The sequence below is a fragment of the Elephas maximus genome, chromosome 12, assembly GCF_024166365.1.
Source record: "Elephas maximus indicus isolate mEleMax1 chromosome 12, mEleMax1 primary haplotype, whole genome shotgun sequence".
Taxonomy (NCBI): domain Eukaryota; kingdom Metazoa; phylum Chordata; class Mammalia; order Proboscidea; family Elephantidae; genus Elephas; species Elephas maximus.
Window position 1 is genome coordinate 85984944 of NC_064830.1, and position 21194 is coordinate 86006137.

The 21194-nt window shown below is 43.7% G+C and overlaps 1 protein-coding gene across 1 annotated transcript in view; it reads left to right on the top strand.

The window, feature by feature from the left end:
• Positions 1–209: 209 nt before the first annotated feature.
• HS3ST4 (heparan sulfate-glucosamine 3-sulfotransferase 4) overlaps positions 210–21194 on the top strand; it is a 458743-nt gene continuing 437758 nt past the window's right edge. The window contains exon 1 of the mRNA XM_049903467.1: positions 210–940. Within this exon, the coding sequence (XP_049759424.1) occupies positions 210–940 (731 nt within the window). The remainder of the gene's footprint in view (positions 941–21194) is intronic.

The window sequence follows — 21194 nt, forward strand, 5'->3', positions numbered from 1 at the left end:
AGGGAGAGTGGAGAGGGGGGCCATGCGGCCAGGCTTCCCCCTGGCGCAGCGGGACAGCGGCCAGGGCCGGGGGCGCAGCGGCGTCGCTTCATGCAGCCGGAGCGGCTGGGCAGCAGCAGCGGCGGCGGCGGCGGGGGCGGCGGCTGAAACCATGTCCGGGCAGCGCCGGGGGCTGCCGCCGCCGCCGCCGCTGCGAGCCGGGAGCCGCGATGGCCCCGTGGCCCGCACCTCCTCCGCCTCCGCCTCCGCCTCCACCTCTGGCAGCGCCGCCGCCGCCCGGCGCCTCTGCTAAGGGGCCGCCGGCGCGCAAGCTGCTTTTTATGTGCACCTTGTCCCTGTCCGTCACCTACCTGTGCTACAGTCTCCTGGGCGGCTCGGGCTCCCTGCAATTCCCTTTGGCGCTGCAGGAGCCGCCGGGCTCCGCCGCCGCGCCCCCGCCGAGCCCGCCGGCACCCTCTCTGGTGCCTCCCCCCGTGCGCCTCGGCGCCCCCTCGCAGCCGCCCGCGCCGCCGCCGGACAACGCAAGCCGCGGGGAGCCACCCGAGTCCACCGAGCAGCCTGCAGCCCCCGGGGCCGACGGCTGGGGTCTGGCGAGCGGCGGCGGAGGCGCCCGGGACGCCTGGCTCCGGACCCCGCTGGCACCCAGCGAGGTGATCACGGCGCAGAGCGCGCTGCTGGAGAGGGAAGCGCAGGAGTCCAGCACCACCGACGAGGAGCTCGCAGGCCGAAGGGCGGCCAACGGGAGCAGCGAGAGGGGCGGCGCCGCCAGCACCCCTGATTACGGGGAGAAGAAGCTGCCACAGGCGCTTATCATCGGGGTCAAGAAAGGGGGGACCCGCGCGTTGCTGGAGGCCATCCGAGTCCACCCAGACGTGCGGGCGGTGGGTGTAGAGCCGCACTTCTTCGACAGGAACTACGAAAAGGGGCTGGAGTGGTACAGGTAGGACCCTGGGCTCGGCGGGATGGGACAGAGGCGTGGGTGAGACTCGGTGGAGAGGGAAGCTCCCAACTTTGGATTCCCTTAGAAATCCAAACACCGTCCCGAGTGTCCTCGGCCCCACAAGGGCTCAACGAGCCCTGGCGGGGCTATTCAGGGGGAGCGGCTGAGAGGTCTGGACTCTGGCTAAGAATCACGAAATTTCAGGGCGAGGGGAGGAGGTATCCGCCTGCCTGTCCCGGGCTCCTCTTCTAAAGATAGGCTTTCTTAGTCTGCCTAGCTCCAAACCCGGGAGCCCTCAGCCCTCTTGCCCTCGGGGTGTTCCCTAATCCAGTCACTCTGGGGGCTCTGGGCTGTTGCCTTTGGGGACACAGCTGAGGAATGACCCAGGATAGCTGGGTTGACTACGGAGCTTTGAGATCCCCTGGAATCTCTCAAAATCGCCCCCAAAAGCATTTGCGTGGCTGGAATGCAACTTTATTATTTTCAGGTCAGAGAAAAATGAATAGAAACAGTTAAAAATGTGTTGCTGGTGAATTTGACCGAGGATGGTTTCCACCTCCAGAACTCTCTATCCTCCTTGGCTGAGTGAACGGAGTTGATTTTGCGTCAGGGGAATCAATTTCTGCATGATAGCTGGTGCCCTAAGAGTTTTCATGCCCTGCACCCATGCCCTCTCCCACCCGCTCTTCCTTTGCAACAGATGGGAGCTTGTGTTTGGTGACATGTTCATCTCTCCCATTTCCTACCGTCTCCTGGCAGTGAGAGGAAGTGAGAAGAGAGGGCTTGAAAGTCAAGTGCAGATAAAATAAACTAACGATCCAGCTTTCTTGCCAGCCGTAACATCCGAAACAACTCTGGTTAAGATATCCAAAATGCAAACGTCCTTCACGTTTGTTTCCTTTTCCTCCCATTTTGTATTGCTCTGGGAACCAAATCTGAATGGATGGCTCCATCTGGGTTGCATTTCAGTAATTAATTGCGATTGTCAAACAGAAACACAGGCTTTGTCAACTAAGGTGATGTTATCATCTTAACAGAGCCAATAGGTAAAGATTGTTTCTTGACAGGTTGCCTCTCTGTTCAAGAGGGGTGCTTTCTAAGTTTAAATTACAGCCTGGAAAAGTTTCAGAAATAACTTCAGAAATATATAATAAATGTGTGTATTGTGATTGATTTCTTTCCACTTTTAAAAATATGCCTTATGCTTTAAAAGCTTGAGAGGAGCACATTTAGGCGTAAACATTCCAGCAGATCACACTGAAACGGCCAATGTGTCTGTTAATGGCTTGTCTGTTTCAACAGCGAGAACTAATTGCAATATTTCAGGAGGCTTCAAACAGCCCCTTCCTATCAAAACATAAAACAGCGAATGCCTAATTTAACTGGAAAATCAGTGTTTATAACATCACAAGCCATGGCTTCCAGTTTGTGATTATAATTAAAAAGGTGTTAGGATGATTAATGCAGCAACAGCAAAATACAGAAAGGGTATGGTGCCTGGGAAGGTTTCAGTTGTTTAATTGTTGATTAGAGGAATGTTCTGGTTTCTTCTGTGCTGTAGCTTTGGACTTATGAGGGTGACTGTGGCTTTTTCCAGTTCTAATTTTAAAGCTGTGTGTCTTGTGAGAAGTGTCAGATGCTCTTTGGGGATGACGGAGGCATGAGGATCAAATCTTTCCAACATGTGTTTTTAGGTTGCTTTTTTTTTTTGCAGCAGCTGTAAATACAGAAGACGTGTTTTACTGGAATGACTTAAAGTTGATGGAGGGTACTTGGTGGAATGCATGTCAGGAAGTCCCATCCGAGGATTTGGAGGCGTTTCTAAATGAAAGGGCAGAACATGCTGTACTTTCCCTTGCTCTTTTACACTGAGGCTCTTTTATACTGAGGCTGTCACAGCATGGCTCCTGAAGATATTGTTCTGGTGCAGTGGTACCCCTAGTCTGAAGCCCCCAGCAATCACTTGTGGTACTTGGGGCTCAGTGTCAATATTTGGAAGCCACCCATAGAACTGTTAAACTGAAGGGGTATAGGTAGAACTGGATTCACTTGATCCTCACTTAGAAAGACCATATGACATCTGTGTGTCCTCAATGCCCCACCCCTCATGTTGCTTACGGTAAACAAAGAAACAAACCAGTTGCCATGGAGTTGATTCCTACTCATGAGGACCCCATATATGTCATAGCAGAGCTGTGTGCTTTATAGAGTTTCCAATGGCTGATTTTTGGGGAAGTAGATTGCCGGGCCTTTCTTCAGAAGTGGCTCGATGGAGTGGGACCTTCAATCTTTCATTTAGCAGGGGAGCACTTAACCATTTGCATCACCCAGGGACTCTGTTGCTCATGATAGATCCTTATAAATGTTGATAAATGTTGGAAGTGCTGGTGAAGAAACACTCTTAAGGACAGAAAGCTTCCTGTCGATGTGTGTCTAACAGCGGAAACCTGGCTGTTCAGAATTCTCCCAGAAGGTCCTTACACTCGCAGAAGCCAAGTGTGCCAGGACTGATTTTGCATGGCTCTCTCTCTAGTCTTAATATGGACATCAGTGCTTTGGGGGGGGGCAGTTGTGAGATTTTCATGAGCCCCATCTCTTTGGGCTCTTCTTTCTCTCCTGTGTGGGAAGAGGGGACAACATCCTCCCTATTCTGCAGAAAAGGAAACAGACATTGATTCAAACCAATAATAGGAACCCTTCCCCTGGGTTCTCTGATCCAACTCCGAATCTGTTAGATGGTAGCATCTGTATGCTTCCTCCCGATGGACCTCCTGTCCTACCAGGAATCTTATCCTCCTATTGGCCTAATTAGAGAACCGCAGGTTAAAGATTCTGATATTTTTCTTGTACATTTTTTTTTTCTGGGTTTTATTTGTTTTTTTGTTTGTTTGTTTTCAGCATGCTTTCCAGTAGCCTACTAATTCTGCAAGTGTTTCTGGTTCTTGTGTTTTCAGCAAGAGGGAGAGCGGGAAGAAATCGGGCTGCTGTCCACAGAGCTGGCTTGTGCATTCTTCATATACAACAAAAGAGACCTCACTTTTTTATTTCCTTGGTGTCACTCCATTAAAAAAAAAAAAAAAATTTGCCCTTGAGTCAATTCTGACTCATAGCGACCCTATAGAGCTACCCGTTAGGGTTTCCAGGGAGTGGCTGGTGTATTCAAACTGCCGACGTTTTGGTTAGCAGTCAAGCTCTTTACCACCGCACCACTGGGGCTCCTGGCGTCACTCCACTTATCTCTAAATCTGAGTTGTGATTTGATCCTATGCTGTTGATTGACTGTGATTAGAGGATGTGCATCAGATCACCAGGACCAGGATAGATTTACGGGTTGGGATGTAAGAGTTAAAGTTCTGGGGAAGCAAGCCTCGCTTGTTGCGTTGAGGCTAATGATCAATACATGAGAATAGGTTAACCCTCTTCCCTACCCCACCTCTCCCCACCCCACTGGAAAAAGCAAAGTCACTACATACCCTTCAGTATTAGCTGATAGGAGCTGTCTACTCAGAGTGCTTAAACTCTTCTAAGGGAGGGGACCTCAGGGCAGGCCAACTGACCACCCCTGTAGGACTCATCAAAGTGATGGCACCTACTTCAGCTGTGTCCTGCCTTGAGGCTTACAAGCTGTGCAGTAACTATGACTGCTCCAGGATGATGAGAAGTGACCGTCCATGGTTTCAAGTTATCTTCACAGTCAACAGTTACTGCACACATCCCATTGGCTGGAGGACCGGTTTCAACAGTCATGCTCATGCTACCCAGAGGAAATTGGTGGCGACATTATTCGCATATGTATTTGTAGAGAAGGTGAAGGAGGAAGGAAAGGCGTTAGCGTTTATGGAACGCCTACTATTGTGGTGGTTGGCACTTGCTAGACATATGCTATTTGAGTGTCGTGATAACTCTTTGGGTTAAATAGCAGCATCCCTGTTTTACAGCTGACTCAGAGAGGTTAATGACTTGCCCAAGGTCACTGGGCTGGTCAGTGGCAGAGCTGAGCTGTCTAGTTTCAAAGTGCTGGTTTCTTCCACTACCATCACATTGCTACTCATTAAGCGCTAAAAAGATCATTCAATGCATTCGCTCGACAAATATTTACTAAATGTTTACTATGTGCCTGTACTGTTTTAGGTGCTGGGGATAAAGTGGTGAACAGACAGATGAAGCAATTGTTTCCCTAAAACTGAGACTTTAGCAGAGGAGTAGGGGAGACAGAAAATAAAAAAGCAAATAAATTTGTAGTGAGATTTCTGGTTGTGATAAAGGCTATAAAGAAAAATAAAGTAAACTGGATGGTGCCCGGCCACAACCGATGACTGCCCTGTCAGGGAGCACAACAGAGAACCCCTGAGGGAGCAGGAGATCAGTGGGATGCAGACCCCAAATTCTCATAAAAAGATCAGACTTAATGGTCTGACTGAGACTAGAGGAATCCCGGCGGCCATGGTCCCCAAACCTTCTGTTGGCACAGGACAGGAACCATCCCCGAAGACAACTCATCAGACACGGAAGGGACTGGACAATGGGTTGGAGAGAGATGCTGATGAAGAGTGAGCTACTTGTATCAGGTGGACACTTGAGGCTGTGTTGGCATCTCCTGTCTGGAGGGGAGATGGGAGGGTAGAGAGGGTTAGAAACTGGCAAAATCGTCACAAAAGGAGAGACTGGAAGGAGGGAGCAGGCTGACTCATTAGGGGGAGAGTAAGTGGGAGTATGTAGTAAGGTGTATATAAGTTTATATGTGAGAGACTGACGTGATTTGTAAACTTTCACTTAAAGCACAATAAAAATTATTTGAAAAAAAAGAAAAAGAAAGTACCTAATGTCTCTGATGGTTCAGAACTCTTCTGCCCAGCACCAGTAGCCACTCTTCACATGTGGCCTTGAATGTATGAAGTGCCTGAACTGAAATGTGCTGTGAGTATAATGTACAAATCAGATTTGGAAGACTCAGTTTGAAAAACAGAATGCTACGTTGCTTATGAATAATTTGTATATTGATGACACGTTGAAGTGATAATATTCGTATTGGGTTAAGTAAAATTGTAAAATTAATTTCACCTGTTTCTTTTTACTGTCTTTAATGTGGCTCCTACATTTAAAATTAAAAATTGCCTCTGGGGTTCCCATTGTTATTTCTGTTGCACAGTGCTCGTGTGGAGCAGTGCCTTCCACACTTTACGTGAACAGGAATCACCTGGGGGTCTTGTTGACGTGCAGATCCTGATTCACTAGGTCTGGGGTGGGGCATGAGATTCTGAATTTCTACTGAACTCCCAGCTGATGCTGATGCTGCCAGTCCAGGGCTTCACTTTGAATGGCAGAGTGCTAGAGGATAGTGTGTGTACATGTGCTTTTTAAACTAGGATGATTAGGGAAGAGCTCTCTGTAGAAGTGACCTAAATGAAGTGAAGAGTAAGATCCTCTAATATGAAGATCTGTGGGGAGAGGTTACCAAGTAGAGGGAACAGCAAGTACAAAGGCCCTGAGGTCGAAACAAGCTTCAAGGCTCTACTAAGTGTTTTTTAAATTCCCAAAGGCATAGCCTTTGTAGCTGGACAAAACTGGGTTTAAAAACTGGCTTTGTTACTGACTAGTTGGATGATTTTGGTTGGATAGCTTATTTCATATCACTCAGCTTTAATTTCTGTTTTTCTTTTTCCTCAGCTTTAGTTTCTTTGGAAACCCTGGTGGCATAGTGGTTAAGAGCTATGGCTGCTAACCAAAAGGTCAGCAGTTCAAATCCACCAGGCACTCCTTGGAAACCGTATGGGGCAGTTCTACTCTGTCTTATCGGGTCGCTACGAGTCGGAATCGACTCAATGGCAGTGGGTTTGGGTTTGGTTTTGGTTTTCGTTTCTTTATTGGACAGTAATTTCTTCCTTGCAGGATTGTTAGGTGGAATAAATGAAACAATGCCAGTGAATGCATTTTCTAAACAAAATGAGTATCCTAGAGCAGAAATCTAAACAGACATGACGACTAGATTTTTCCATTTCTCACATCATTTTGGTTCTTTGCATGCCTTACTGTCCATCACAGCTGTGGCAATATTGATGAAAGAATCTTTTATCGGGGGTGGTTTTGGGAAAAGCTTTATAATGATTCGCTTTGCAGTCAGCATCCACTTAACTTTTTAAACCAAGGGTCAAAAACCCATGCAGATCTTATAAATGAGTGACACAGACTAGGTGGGGAGAAACTGGGGTGCATAGACTCTCTCTAAAGGGCAGCCACTGATCACTTCTAGCTAGATCTTCAACTTTCTAGGAGAAAATGGAAATCCAGGTTTTGATCTGAAATCTACTGTAGATTTTTAATATTGGCAACAAATTCATATTTCTTAAAAACACTGTGTGGGCCAATGCTGTGGGACAAACACAACACATCTGTGGGCTCTATAGAGCCAGCTGGCTACCAGTTTGCGACCTCTGGTTTAAACTCATTTCAGAAAGCAACTGGCATACCCATAATGTTTGAAGTTGCCAGAATTGTGGTTTGCACGTGCTGTTTTAGCTTAAGTTTTTTCCCCTTTTACAGATTTTGCAACAGCATGGGGGAAATAACCTCCCAGATACATGATAACAACAACAAAAAGAGCTTGGTATAAACAGGAACATTGAGGCAGAAAAATAAAATTCATGAATATTTTCCTTTTATTCCCAATTAAAATTTTCTTGAAGGTGGGGAAAATTCTCAACTTTTCACTCATTAATTGGGACAGCCTGTATTTGTTCTGTGTAGATGATTAGTACTTATAAAATAGATTCTGGTCAGGTGGAGGGAGTTAGAAAAATTGGGCTCTAGGCTTTGCTTTGCCATATGCTAGTTCTCTTGGACATCAAGATACTAAAATTGTCTTAACCTCATTTTCTTAGGTGACAATGCTGTATTGTCTACATGGGGTCCATTCACCCACAATATTTGGCGCATACTTCTGTATTAGACCTTTCGGAGAGAGGAGGCTGATAGAGTAGAAGCAAGATGCCTTAGAGTAGAAGCAAGGTGCCTTAGAGCAAGTATTTGCATCTCTAAGTCAGACTCTACTGTGACCTGAGAAAACTTACTTAATGTTTGTTGTTGGTAGGCACCATGGAGTCAATTTCTGACTCATAGTGACCCCATGTGACAAAGTAGAACTGCCCCATTGGCTTTTCTAGGCTGTACTCTTTACGGGAGTGGATTGCTGGATCTTGTCTCCTACAGAGTGTGTGGGTTTTAAACACCAGCCTTTCGGTTAGCAGCCTAGATCTTAACTATTGTGCTACCAGGAGTTCCTTTCTTGGCTTGTTAACATAGAGTTATGAACCACATAATGTCCGTTTGGGCAGTGTTCGACTGCATGGTCCCTGGGTGATGAACATCCAATTTACATACAACCCGTAGTTATGAATCAACCCCTGTAAAGTCTCTATATTAAAATTTTTTATATTGAAAATTTGAGGTACGTACAATGGTTTGTAATAATAAATGGGTGCTACTTTGTGATGTGCATCAAAACATTGTTATTACTGTATTATGTTAAAGATGTTTTAGTGTATCTAGAAGTGTTTCTTAATATTAATACTTAATATTAGTAAGGCTCAATTTCTTCATCTGCAGAATGGGCTCAATATTGTCTACATCCAAAGGATTATGTGAGGATGAAATAAAACGTTACATAAAGTGCTTCACATAGTCTGTGACTTAGTAAATTTCTCTTGCACTTTCTTCCGTCTCTTTCTCTTCCATTATTCCTTTCTTCCCTTCATTTTCTTGCAGTTCCTTCCTTTCATCCTGCCCATCAGTGCTGAAGGCCTTAAAAAGAAAGCTGTAATACATTTTTCATTTGAAGATAGTTTTTTATTTCAAGATTATGTCCGAATGAGGGATTTCAAACCCTGAAGCAGTTCTTAAGTAGCTCTCCAGAGAATAATCAAAACCAGGTTCCAGAATTGGTCTATTGTAACTTGAGCTGAAGGAGAAGAGCCTGATTTCACGAGGTAACTGCAGCCAGGATTCTCAACAAATGGAATGGGGCAGGGGTGTTGGATAGGGCCCAGACTCTGGCAGTTTCTCGAGCTTCCAGTAGGAACTGATGCCGTGAGCCCTGGATGAGTCCAGAAGCATTGAGGATGCCAAGTACAGTTTTTCTGAAGAACCGAAAGCATTTGAGAAGGCAGGACTGTTCAGCGAGACCCCATGAAACTTCCTATCTTCAGACCTGGCTGCTTTCATTGCTGCTCTCCAGTCATCATAACATGATTTTTTTTTTTTTTTAAGTATCATACCAATTCTTTAGGTGAATGAAAGATTGCTAGGTTTGTACATTAGAAAGCTTGAAAGGTTTTGGTTTTGCATAATGGATGGTATCTCTGGAACTGATTGAAACACTGCCCTGATAAAGTAATCTCTTGATTCTATTGGTTTCTGTGGTTTAACAAGCTTCTGTATAACTGTCTTGGGAATTTCAATCTGAAATTATAATTCACTAAGGGAGCCATTCAGACCATCTTGCCATTGATTAAAAGCAGGCAGTTGATTTTTTTTTTAAACATTCACTAGTTTTTTTTAGTTAGGATTGCCTTCCTTTAAAATATTTTTTTAACCTTTACTAAAGAATGTACAAGATATATTTACAGGGAAACAAAGCAACACATCAGTTAGGTAATTCTTTTTCATTGCGAATGATAGAAATAAAACAATCTATTATAAGCACAAAAAGATAATTTATTGGCTTATGTAAGTGGGAAGTCTAGAGGGTAATGGCTTCAGGCAAAGCTGGATCCAGGGGGCTCACAGGATGTCACTAGGTCTCTGTCTCCTTTACTTCGCCATGTTTGTCTCTGTCTTGTTTCATTCTCATAGCGGTTGTGTCACAGTATTTTAGGCAAGATGGTTAGCAGCAACTTTGGAAACCCTGGTCGTGTAGTGGTTAAGTGCTACGGGTACTAACCAAAGGGCAGGCGCTCCTTGGAAGCTCTGTGGGGCAGTTCTACTCTGTCCTATAGGGTCACAGCAACTTTAGGCAATTATATTTTATGTTTATCAGCCCTTTTGGAAAGAATTTTTCTTAAGAGCTTCTGTGGGGAATTCTGGGAAATGTCTTTGGCCCAGCTTGGGTCATCTATCGATTCCTAAAGTAATAATTGTGTAATATTCTAATTAGGCCTCAGCCATGTAGCCACCCTTTGGCTTGGAGTGGTGGTGGCAATGGGAAGTAGGGTTAGCACTGTTAAAACTATAGGGAATAATTTCCCTGTGGAGAACAAGAGGCCTAAGTAGGTGTTCTGTTGCTGGAAGAGGTGGGGGCCAATTAAACCAGATATCGGTTAAATATATAAAGGTCCACTCTGGGACAGGTGCATGATCTTGCTAATCCAAGACTTTAACACTGGAGGAAGTACAATTAGTTTGGGAGGTTCAGTGCACTTGTTATTTATTTATTCATTATTATTGTCATTCATTTATTTATATATTAAACATGTATTGATTGTCAACTCTGGGCTATATGCTGGGGTAAAACATGAATTAATCATGGCCAAATCTGAAAGAGCTCATAGAGAAGGGAAATGGACATGTAAATGATTATATTACAAGGTAATGTAAGCCGTGGCAAAGTGGGAATTATTCCGGGAATGGAAGGATGGTTTAATCTTAGGAAATCTAATAATGCGATTTACTGTTAATATGGGCAAAGGAGAAAAGTCTTGTGTTTTATGAATATTAAAAAGACTTCTGATAAAATTAACTATCTATCATTGGAAGAACCTCCCAATTAAATAGAATCATGTCCAAAGTCAACATCATCTTTAATGATGTAACACTAGAAATATTTCCGTTAAATCCAGAAGAAGACCAGAATGTCTGTTATCATTGTTATTATTTACTGTTGTTCAGGAATTATTAGATATTGCAATTAGAGAAGAAATAGAATTAAGAAAGGGGGAGATAGAATTATCACTATTCGCCAGTAATTGATTTCTTTTTATAAATCTTTTTTACAAATCTTAAGATAATCAGTCTCACTATGAATCTATTAGAAAAAATAATAGAATATATTATTCTGTTGTTAAGATGGCTGCTGTGGAAATTACTATGCAAAAACTATAGTCTTCCTATATGCTTACATCAGCCATTTTGAAAAATGGTTTTATGGAAGAAAATATTCTGTTTATAGAACCAACCAAAGAGATCAAATAACTAGGAATCAATTTCACAAGAATTGCAATAGACTTATAAAAACAAAAACTGAATAAGAAGGCAAGAGTAAATACAAAGACAGAGCCCTTTTCTGGAATAGAATACCTTTCTTTTCCTTTCTTTCTCTCTCTCTCCCCACCCCTCTGCCTCCTCCTCTCTCTTTCACTACCCCCTTTTTATTATTGTTATTTTTAAAATTACTTGATGCCTAAATTTAGGTCATGTGTTTGAGAGTCGTCTGAAAATCTTGTTTATATGAGCATAACTAAAATGCTGTACTTAAACAATGCAGGTTTTTTTCCACATTTCGTTTGATGGAGGAAAGGATGGCAAGACCACTGTTAATGTTCAGATTTATAGCCCTATTATCTTTAAACAGCTTTAAGAAGTGCTGATGGCCACTATTCCAAATTCAGGGGTGGTAGGACAAGATGAAAAGGAGCCCTGGTGGAGCAGTGGTTAAGCACTTGACTGCTAATGGAAGGGTCAGCAGTTTGAACCTACCCAGAGGCTCTCCAGGAAGAAAGACCTGGCAATCTGCTCCCATAAAGAGTACAGCCTAGGAAGCCCCATGGGGCAGTTCCATTCTGTCCAACAGTCTCGCTGTGAGTTGGAATCAACTCATTTGCATACAACAACAAGAGGACAAGATGAAGGTGAGGGTTGGCAGTTGAATTGGTGTAAATTAGTAAATGTAGATCTACTCATATTGTTACAAAGCAAAAACCAGATTGGGGACAAATGATGGTTATTTTGGAGTGGAAAGGGAGCTGAAGGCTCGGATCTGGAAGAATAGCAGTAGTGGTAGTCAACATCTATTGTACTTACATGTGCCAGGCACTGCACCAAACACTGAGTTCACTCAGTCTTTAAAGAACCACATGAGGTAGGTACTGTTATTGCCCACATTTTACAGGTGAGGGAACTGAGGTACAGAGAGGTTAAGTAACTTGCCCAAAATGGTAGAGTTAGGATTCAAACCCAGACATACAGCGTTTCCTTTCATTTGCCTCAGACCTCTTTTCCATTGGGAGTATTGTCTTCCAGCATCATGGGAGTGAATACAAAGTTTTAGCATTCTCTGCTAGAAGCTTTTGATTCCCCCAGCACAGATGGACTGGCCTACCTACAGGACAGGCTAACTGAGGGGCCTTGCCCCAGCAAATAATCTGTGTAAGTGGCTTACTTTCTGTTCTGGGACCATGTCAAGCTCATTTCCACCTAAAAGAAACAAACAAAAAACCAGTTGCCATCAAGACAATGCCAACTCATGGAACAGAGAAGAACCGTGCTGCATAGGGTTTTCATAGGCCGGCTTTTTGGCAGGAGATCACCAGGCCTTTCGTCCAAGGTGCATCTGGGTGGACTTGAACCACCAACCTTTGGGTTAGCAGCTGCGTATGTTAACTGTTTGCACCACTCGGGGACTCCCATCCCTGCTTCAGGGTCTTTTTGTTCTGTTGCCTCTTCCTGGAATGCCCTGTATCCAGATTCCTAAACAGCCAGGCTGTCCTTATCTGTCCTTTAGGTATTAGCAAAATTTCAGCTCCTCAAAAAGGCCTTCCTTGACTACTTAACTTGAAAAGACCCTACTCTACTTCTGAGCTTGTTTCCTTGTTTTGTTTTCTCCAGTGCGTATATTACTGTCCAAAATTATCTTAATTACTTCTCTCCTCACCAGATTGTGAACTACATGATAGCAGAACTCTTGTCTGTGTTGTTCCTTGCTGGTGCCTATAACAGTGCCTGGCACATGGTAGGCACTCAATACCCATTGCTGTCAGGTCGATTCCGACTTATAGCGACCCTATAGGACAGAGTAGAACTGCCCTATAGGGTTTTCAAGGAGCGGCTGGTGGGTTCCAACTGCCAGCCTTTGGTTAGCAGCCAAGCTCTTAACCACTGTGCCACCAGGGCTCCAGGCACTGAATACATGGCTGTTTATTAAAAGTGTCAATGAATTAATGAATGAAGGAGTGCCTTCAATGTGTAAGGCATTGTGCTAGGTTTTCTTGCAAAACTCCAGGCTTCTGACAAGCAACAGCGCTCAAATTTCTTGGGAACTCTGGCTAAGAATTGTTTTAAGCTTTCTCACATGCTATTTTTTGCAAGGCTATTTTGGGTGAAAGAAAGAGAAACCCACTCGAACAAGCTGTGTGGGCTAGACAGTTTCCCCAAAAGGTTTCTACAGCACCCAACAGTATCTCATTTATTCTTCACAACAGCCTCCTGAAGTAGATGCTTTCACATCCTGGTTTTACAAATATAGAGAATGAGACTTAGAAAGGGGAAGCGACCATCCCAGGGTCACAGAGAAAGCTGTTACAAGCCACCTGTCTCCACCGTAACACCTGGTTAGGCTTCCTGGCCTTGGTTGCTGTAGCAGCCAAAGATGTAAGAGAAGAACCTGGATTATTCCTGATAGACCATTATGCTCCAAGAGTGGATTGGATTATGTTTCTCTAAGTGCATTATCAAAATTACATAATTGCAATTTAATAATCAAGCAATTACACAGAGGCCCCCTGTTTGATTCATTTCCACACTGTAGAGTGTGGATACAACTTTTCCTAGACCTTCTAGTTAAGGCTTCTGCAGGGAATTAGAGCTTTGGGTGTCCCTAGAGCCGAGGAAATATTTGAGTCAAACTGAGGGAGCCCAGCTAACTAGGGCACTTTGGCTGTTCGGAGCTGTGTGGTATTTTGAAAAGAAAGCTGCATGTGGAATCAGAAGTTTTCGATTTGGTCCTGGGTTCTTGCTTTGTGTGTGTGGCCTTTGTTTTCTCATCTCTAAAATGGGAATAACAGCCTCTAACAAGTCCAGAGATTTTTTGCAAGGGGGGAATGATCCTGACATGCTGGGAACTGCTTTGTCTGCAAAAGTTAGTTGTTATTAATCCATGCACGTTCTCATGAATTCCCCCAGGTAATTGGTTTTCTGGAATGTTGCACTCCAGGGAGTATCTGAAATATAGGACAAGCACTCTTATCGTAAAGATAGATTAAGAGGTTTAATTTACAGAAACTATTTTATTATATAGTATGGATAGCAAACACTCTGAGGGCAGAGTGCATAAAGATCCCAAGAATTCCTGGACAGCTCAGTCTGTATAACTCTCCCACCTGACTTGTGACCATTGATGCTTCCTTCCTTCACACTGAAAGAACATACAAAAGCTATAGGGAACACTTGCTTCTTAGAACTGCCATGTATTTGATGAGCTTTGGAAGCAACTAGAACATTTCCTCATGCTGCTTTCAGTTGACTTGTTATCCCTTTTTCCTACTTACCCTGGCTGTGTTTCCCAGGTTGGTGTATTAACTTCTCACCTGTCTAGCCTGCTTTCTAACCATCTATGGTAGACAAGGAGCCCTGGTAGCACAGTAGTTAAGAGTTACGGCTGCTAACCAAAAGGTTGGCAGTTCGAATTCACCAGCTATTCCTTGGAAACCCTATGGGGTGCTTCTACTCTGTCCTGTAGGGTCACTATGAATCAGAATCGACTCGATGGCAATGGGTAATGGGTGTGGTAGACAGAATAATGGCCCCCCAAGATGTCTGCAACCTAATCCCCAGACTTTGTGAATGTGTTTGGGTATATGGCAAAGAGGAGTTAAGACTGCAGATGAAATTAAAGTTCATAAACAGCTGACCTTGAGATGGGAGGGTATCTTGGACTATCTGGATGGGCCCAATGTGATCACAAGGATCTCTGTAAATGAAAGAGGGAGACAGAAGAAAGAGAACCAGAGGGATGGCAGTGGAGAAGGACTCGACCCGCTGTTGCTGGTTTTGAAGATGGGAGAAGAGGGCCACAAGGCAAGGAATATGGAGAACTCTAGAAGCTGGAGAAGGCAAGGAAACAGATTCTTTTCCAGAGCCTCCAGCCCTGCCGATACTTTGATTTTAGCCCAGCGAGACCCATTGCAGACTTCTGACCTCCAGAACTATAAGATAGTATATTTGTGTCGTATTAAGCCACAAAGTTTGTGGCGATTTGTTGAAGCCACCATTGGAAACTATTATACCCCCTCCGATATCTCTAGCAATCACGATCTTGTTTTTTGTCCTGTCCTCCTGCCTTGCTTTTCTTCTCTTTCTGGAAAATTTCAATTCCTAGGCTCTTTAGATCTGGAGAGGAGAAGCATGACGACTATTTGCAGATGGTAACCGTTTTGGTCAGGGTAAAAGCTAAACAGCTGTAACACAGAGACCCCAGTGTGCAATGATCTGAATAAGATCCAATGTAGTGAAAGGTGGTATTGAAGGTATGTAGCAGTCATGCTTTGTGGACACCAACCTCTCAGAGGGAGCACAAGCTGAAAACAGTGCATTCCAGTGTACAGGTGCATATGTCTGTCTATCAGCCCTACAGGTAGCACTCTAGCCAGTCTAGACTGGTGGGCAGCTGTGTTCCAGGAGATCATTCAGAGACCCGAGTTCTTTCTATCTTGTTGGTCCATCATCACCCAGGGAATATGTTAGAAAAGCAGAATCTCAATTCTAATTCCAAACTTCCGGTATCAGAATTGACATTTTAAGAGATACCTGAGTAGTTCATCTCTACATAGTTTGAGAAACATTACCTTAGAGCATGAGTTTTCAACCTTGGCACTACCAACATCGTGACCAGAATAATTCTCTGTTGTTGAGGGCTGGCCTGTGTATGTAGGACGTTTAGCAGCATCCCTGGCCTCTACCCATTAGATGCCAGTAGCACCCTCCCCACTCCAAATTGTGACAACCAAAAATGCCTCCAGACATTGCCAAAAGTTCCTTGGGGAGGGGGGCAGAATTGCCTCTGGTTGAGAACCCCTGCCTTAGGGAGTCCAGATGATCAAGGCTGGTATCCCACCATATCCACGTTCCAGCCTGCAGGAGAGGAAAGAACGAAAGTTCAGGAAGCAATTTCCTCTCAAGCAAGTAAGACAGAAGTTACGTACGTAAGTTCTGTTCACATTCTGTTGGTGAGAATTTAATTGCCTAGCCACATCCAGCTCCAAAGGAGTCTGGGAACCTGTCAGATAGCCCTGTGCCCAAGAAAAGGGGAGAACGAGTTTGGGAACAGCCAGCTCTCTGCCACAGTAACTACACAAGGAGATGGTCATAATCTTCTCTTTTTATTCTCGTCTGTCAAGAAGTGAGTCTGATGGGGAGGATGAAGTAAATGAGTAGGCGCATTTTTGCAGTTAGAACACAGGACTATTTTATGAGATCACAGTTTATTTAGAAAAGCGCAGAAAATTTACCTGATTCTTTAATAGTGCATTTTGATATCAAGAGTTTGGTGTCTTCTAAACTTTGGTCAGTGAGTGTTACTTTTGCAGTTTTTACCATATAAATCTACCCACCTAGATTGCTTTTTTATGTGAAAAATAAAAATTTTAAAAAGTATTTGTAAAGACTGCATCATTATCACAAATGTGTATGATGAGATGGATATGTATGTATGTATTTATTTGTTATAAACCAAACCAAAAAACCAAACCCATTGCCCTCAAGTTGATCCCAACTCATAGCAACCCTATAGTGACCCTATAGGACAGAGTAGAACTGCCCCATAGGGTTTCCAAGGAGCACCTGCTGGATTTGAACTGCTGATCTTTTGGTTGGCAGCCGTAGCTCTTAACCACGACGCTACCAGGGTTTCCTTGTTTGTTATACACATTAAATAAATACATAATGATTTGGAACTGTCATCTTGCCTTGTCTGGGCTGCTGTGTTAGACTTCTTTTCTTGCTCTTGGCCGACATTCTTGCCTATGGTCTACTCTCCACACAGTAACCAGGGTACATGATCCTCACAGAACATAAAGTAGAGGACATCACTCCTCTAATTTTAATTTTCCGGTAACTTACTCTTGTTATAGAAAAAATATCTAAGCCCTGATCCACAAGGCTGTGCAGAATTTCATCCCTGCCCACGTCTTCAACCACATTTCTTAGTCCTCTTCTGTTTGCTCCGTTGCTTGACGTGCACTGTTCTTGCTGTACCTGAGAAGCCAAACACGGTCCTGTCCCAAGGCCTTTGCACTTGTTGCTTCCTCCACTTGCCATGTGCTTTCCTTGGATAATCGCATGGATTGTGTCCTCCCTTCATTCGGGCCTCTGCTCAGCTGTTTCCTCCTCAGTGTGACTTTTTCATGCATCTCCTGGACTCGTCCGTGTAAGAGTTCCACTTTTTGGAAAATGCTGATAAAATTCATTGCTGCCATTAATATTTGCCTACATTCCATAGTTACCCACCCTCGTCCAGATTTCTGGTGTCTCAGTGTCCTGATTCTTAATCCCCCTTTTTGGAGAGAAGATCTAATTTTGATCTGGTGCCACAAAATGACCTTAACGTTCCTGGGGTCAATTTAAAAAGTCACTGGGTGGCTCAGACGGTTTGCGCTTGAAACTAACCAAAAGATTGAGGGTTCGAACCCAGCCAGTGGAACCGTGGAAGGAAGGCAGACCTGGTGATCTGGTTCCATAAAGATTACAGCCAAGAAAACCTATGGAGCAGTTCTACTCTGTAACAGATGGGGTCACCATGAGTTGGAATCAACTTGATGGAAACTTTTTGTTTGTTTGTTTTATTTTGGTAATATAACTCCAGCTATCCCGTTATTTTAGTACACTGCCTCAGTTGGTGGTTACGTGACATAGTCTGAGTCCAAAGTCAAGCATTTCCAGAGATTTAAGATGTGAGTAGCTCCTTGCACCTTCCAGCATGGATTAACTCTGCAAGTGTGTCCCTATGTCAGAAAGTAAGAGGCTTTGTAAGATAGGGCTCACTTTTGGTGAACATCAAACAGACAGTAAAACAGATGTTTAGAGCCATGTTTAAAACAAACAAACTCAAATATAATCTAATTAGGTATCTCTTTTTTCCGGAAACCCTAGTGGCATAGCGGTTAAGAGCTATGGCTGCTAACCAAGAGGTTGGCAGTTCAAATCCACCAGGTGCTCCTTGGAAACCGTATGGGGCAGTTCTACTCTGTCTTTTAGCGTTGCTACAAGTTGGAATCAACTCCACAGCAACGGGGTTTTTTTGTTTGTTTCTTTCTTTCTTTCTCTACCCCTTCTTTGCCAGTTTCCTCATTTGTACTCTGATTAAGAGAAAGTATTGCCAAGTGGTGTTTTTCGTTTTTTCTTAGCCCTCCTATGACTGTCTAAATATGAACAATGTTACCATAAATATATGCTAAGTCATTTAATGTTAGGAAATATTACTAAAGCACATATGACAGATATTAAATGGGTACACTAGCAATTTAAAATCTGAAAATTGGATGGTAATTTCAGCCAACAAATCCCATGCCTTCACCCAGAACCGTGAACTCGTAAAAGCCATTGCCGTCAAGTAGCTTCTGACTCATAGTGACCTTATAGTACCCAGTAGAACTGCCCCATAGGGTTCCCAAGGCAGTAAATCTTTATGAAAGCACACTGCTTGGAGCAGTTGGTGGGTTTCAACCCTGACCTTTCAGTTAGTGGCCCAGTGGTTTAGGTTTCCTTATTTAGAAAGAAGCGATGAATTTGTTTTGTACTTATTAGTTCTCATTCACTTATGCGTTGCTGTGTTGAGAGTTCCTTCTTTTAGTTCACCTTCAGCTCTTGGCCTTGGTTCTCCTAGATTTCTTGAAATTGAGTCTCTTTTCCAGTGTATTTCCCCTCATCCACCAGGAGAAAGAAATTGCCAAAAGTCAAAATATGTTAGACATGTTTAAAGAAAATCTCTACCTGTGGTTTGAAACGTAGTTTCAGCTAGAGAACTCTATTGGCTAGGATTCTTTTGGTTAAATAGAAATTCCAGGTCAAAACTGAACCAAGCATAAACCAAAAGGGGATTTAATAACTCATGTACCTGAAAAGTCCTAGGGGAATCTTTCTTTCAGGTACGGCTTAATTAAAATTTAAACTGTGTCACCAGTTTCCTGCTTCTGGATTTTATTGCCTCTAGGGTGCTTTTTTTTTTTTTTTAGGGTGCTTGGCTGCACTGGCGCAGTGGTTAAGAGATCAGCTGCTAACGAAAAGGTTGATAGTTCGAATCCACCAGCTGCCCCTTGGAAACGCTACGGGGCAGTTCTACTCTGTCCTATAGGGTTGCTGTGAGTCGGAATAAACTAGACGGCAACAGGTTTGAGTTTTTTGGTTTTGTGGTTGTAAGGAGATCCTGGGTGGTGCAAACATTTAATACTGTATTCTGCTAACCGAAAGGTTGGCAAGCTACTTCCGAAAAGTCAGCCATTGAAAACCCTATGGAGCACAGTTCTACTCCGACACACTTGGGATCTCCAGGAATTGGAGTCAACTCAATGGCAACCGGTTTTACAGTTGTAAATGGTACCAGCCCAATTCTTTCTTCTCAAGTGCAGTCAGAAAAGTGCCCCATCTTGTGACCCAGAAAGCTCAACTAAAGTCTCACTGTCACTTGTTGGTTCTTATGGGGTCACATGCCCACCCATAAACCAGTCACTCTTGCAAATGGGGTGGGAAGTGCAAGGCGTTCCTCTCTGGAGCAAAGTTCCACGACAGTTCCACAGGAGACACATAGAATTAGATGTGGGGCATTTTCTCTGCACAAACCAAGAAAATGGGAGCTGGTGCCAAAACGGCAGATGTCTATGTCGAGACTTCTTGGTTTAAATGCAATCTTTCTTCCAAATACAACCGAATAAAAAAGACACACCGAGCGTTCCACCGGTTTACGTGGAGGTAGAGGCCTTGGTTCCTGTTCTGGCTTTCTACCAACTTGGACACGAGCAGAGAAGCTCTAAATCTCCCTTTCTAGCTCCCTGGCTGAATATTATGCATCTCTTCTTTAACCCAGAAAGGGAAGAAAGAAGGGAAGAAGGAAAAGAGAGAGAAAAAGCAAGAAAGGAAACTTGTCTGGTACCTGAGATGTGTTAAATCCGAGGAGTGCCTGGTAGATTTGAACTGCTGACCTTTTGGTTAGCAGCTGTAGCTCTTATCCACTGTGCTACCAGGGTTTCCAAGATGTGTTAAATTCTGGGGGGAAAAAAGAAATCTAAAGAACGTGTCCCTCAGAAATCACTAATTATTTATTTAGAATATTTTCTATTTCTGTCACTTCCTTAGCAACCCCTAGCAGCTGCCTGGGAAAATTTAAAGGGATTGTATGTCTTATAAGAGAATTCTTCAAATAGCAAGTGAAATTGTTTCATCACATTAAGCCTTCCTGCCCGATTCACTTCAGGTAGAGAGAGAGAGAATGAGAGAGAGAGATATGACTTGGCATTTGATCAGTCTTAATATAACAACTAGACAGCCCAGAATTTCTACAACAGCCCTGATACTGTGGCATTTTACTATTTTCATTTAAGGCGAGGCCTACAATATAGAATTAAATGTGATTTAATTTGTTAAGCTTTTGTAAGACTTTTCATGAAAATAAATCCACATTAAAAAAATTCTCAAATCTAGTGTTCTGATGTTTTGTTTAAAAATATGTGCCTCGTGTATTGTCTGGGAGATTCTCATTAGCACACAATGTTTTCTTACTCAGTGGGTGTGTGTGTGTGTTAAAACTGTATCACAAAGGTTCTTTCTAGAGGTTTCTTAGCAGGGATTCCTTGGGGAAGGTTTGGCCCTTGGGACAGTTAAGTCCTAGGGCCATTTATTAGGTTCGGGCCAGTTTCTCATGTGACCTTTGAACTTCTTGAAGGCTCCAGGGCTTCAACCTGTATCTATCCCTCTGTTGCTCTGCTACCATCTCTTTTTACCTTAGGGTCCCTCCCACTGTTCTGGCTGTAGAGTGAGAGTCAGGCTCCTCACCACCTCCTTCCTTATTTCCTTCAAGAGAAAGTCAAAGACCCTTTCCTTTTAAAGGTTTTGCCTGCTGGAGACGAAAGAGATGGAAGTTGCGAAGCACAAACGGAGGAACTAGGAGGAGTCACAATGGTAATACTTCTTATTGGTCATCTCTTCTGTGATGGAGTCCATGGGTGCTGGAAACAGTTACACACTCAGCTGCTAACCGAAAGGTTGGAGGTTCCAGTCCACCCAGAGGCATTTCGGAAGAAAGGCCTGAGGATCTACTTTAAAAGAATCAGCCATTGAAAAC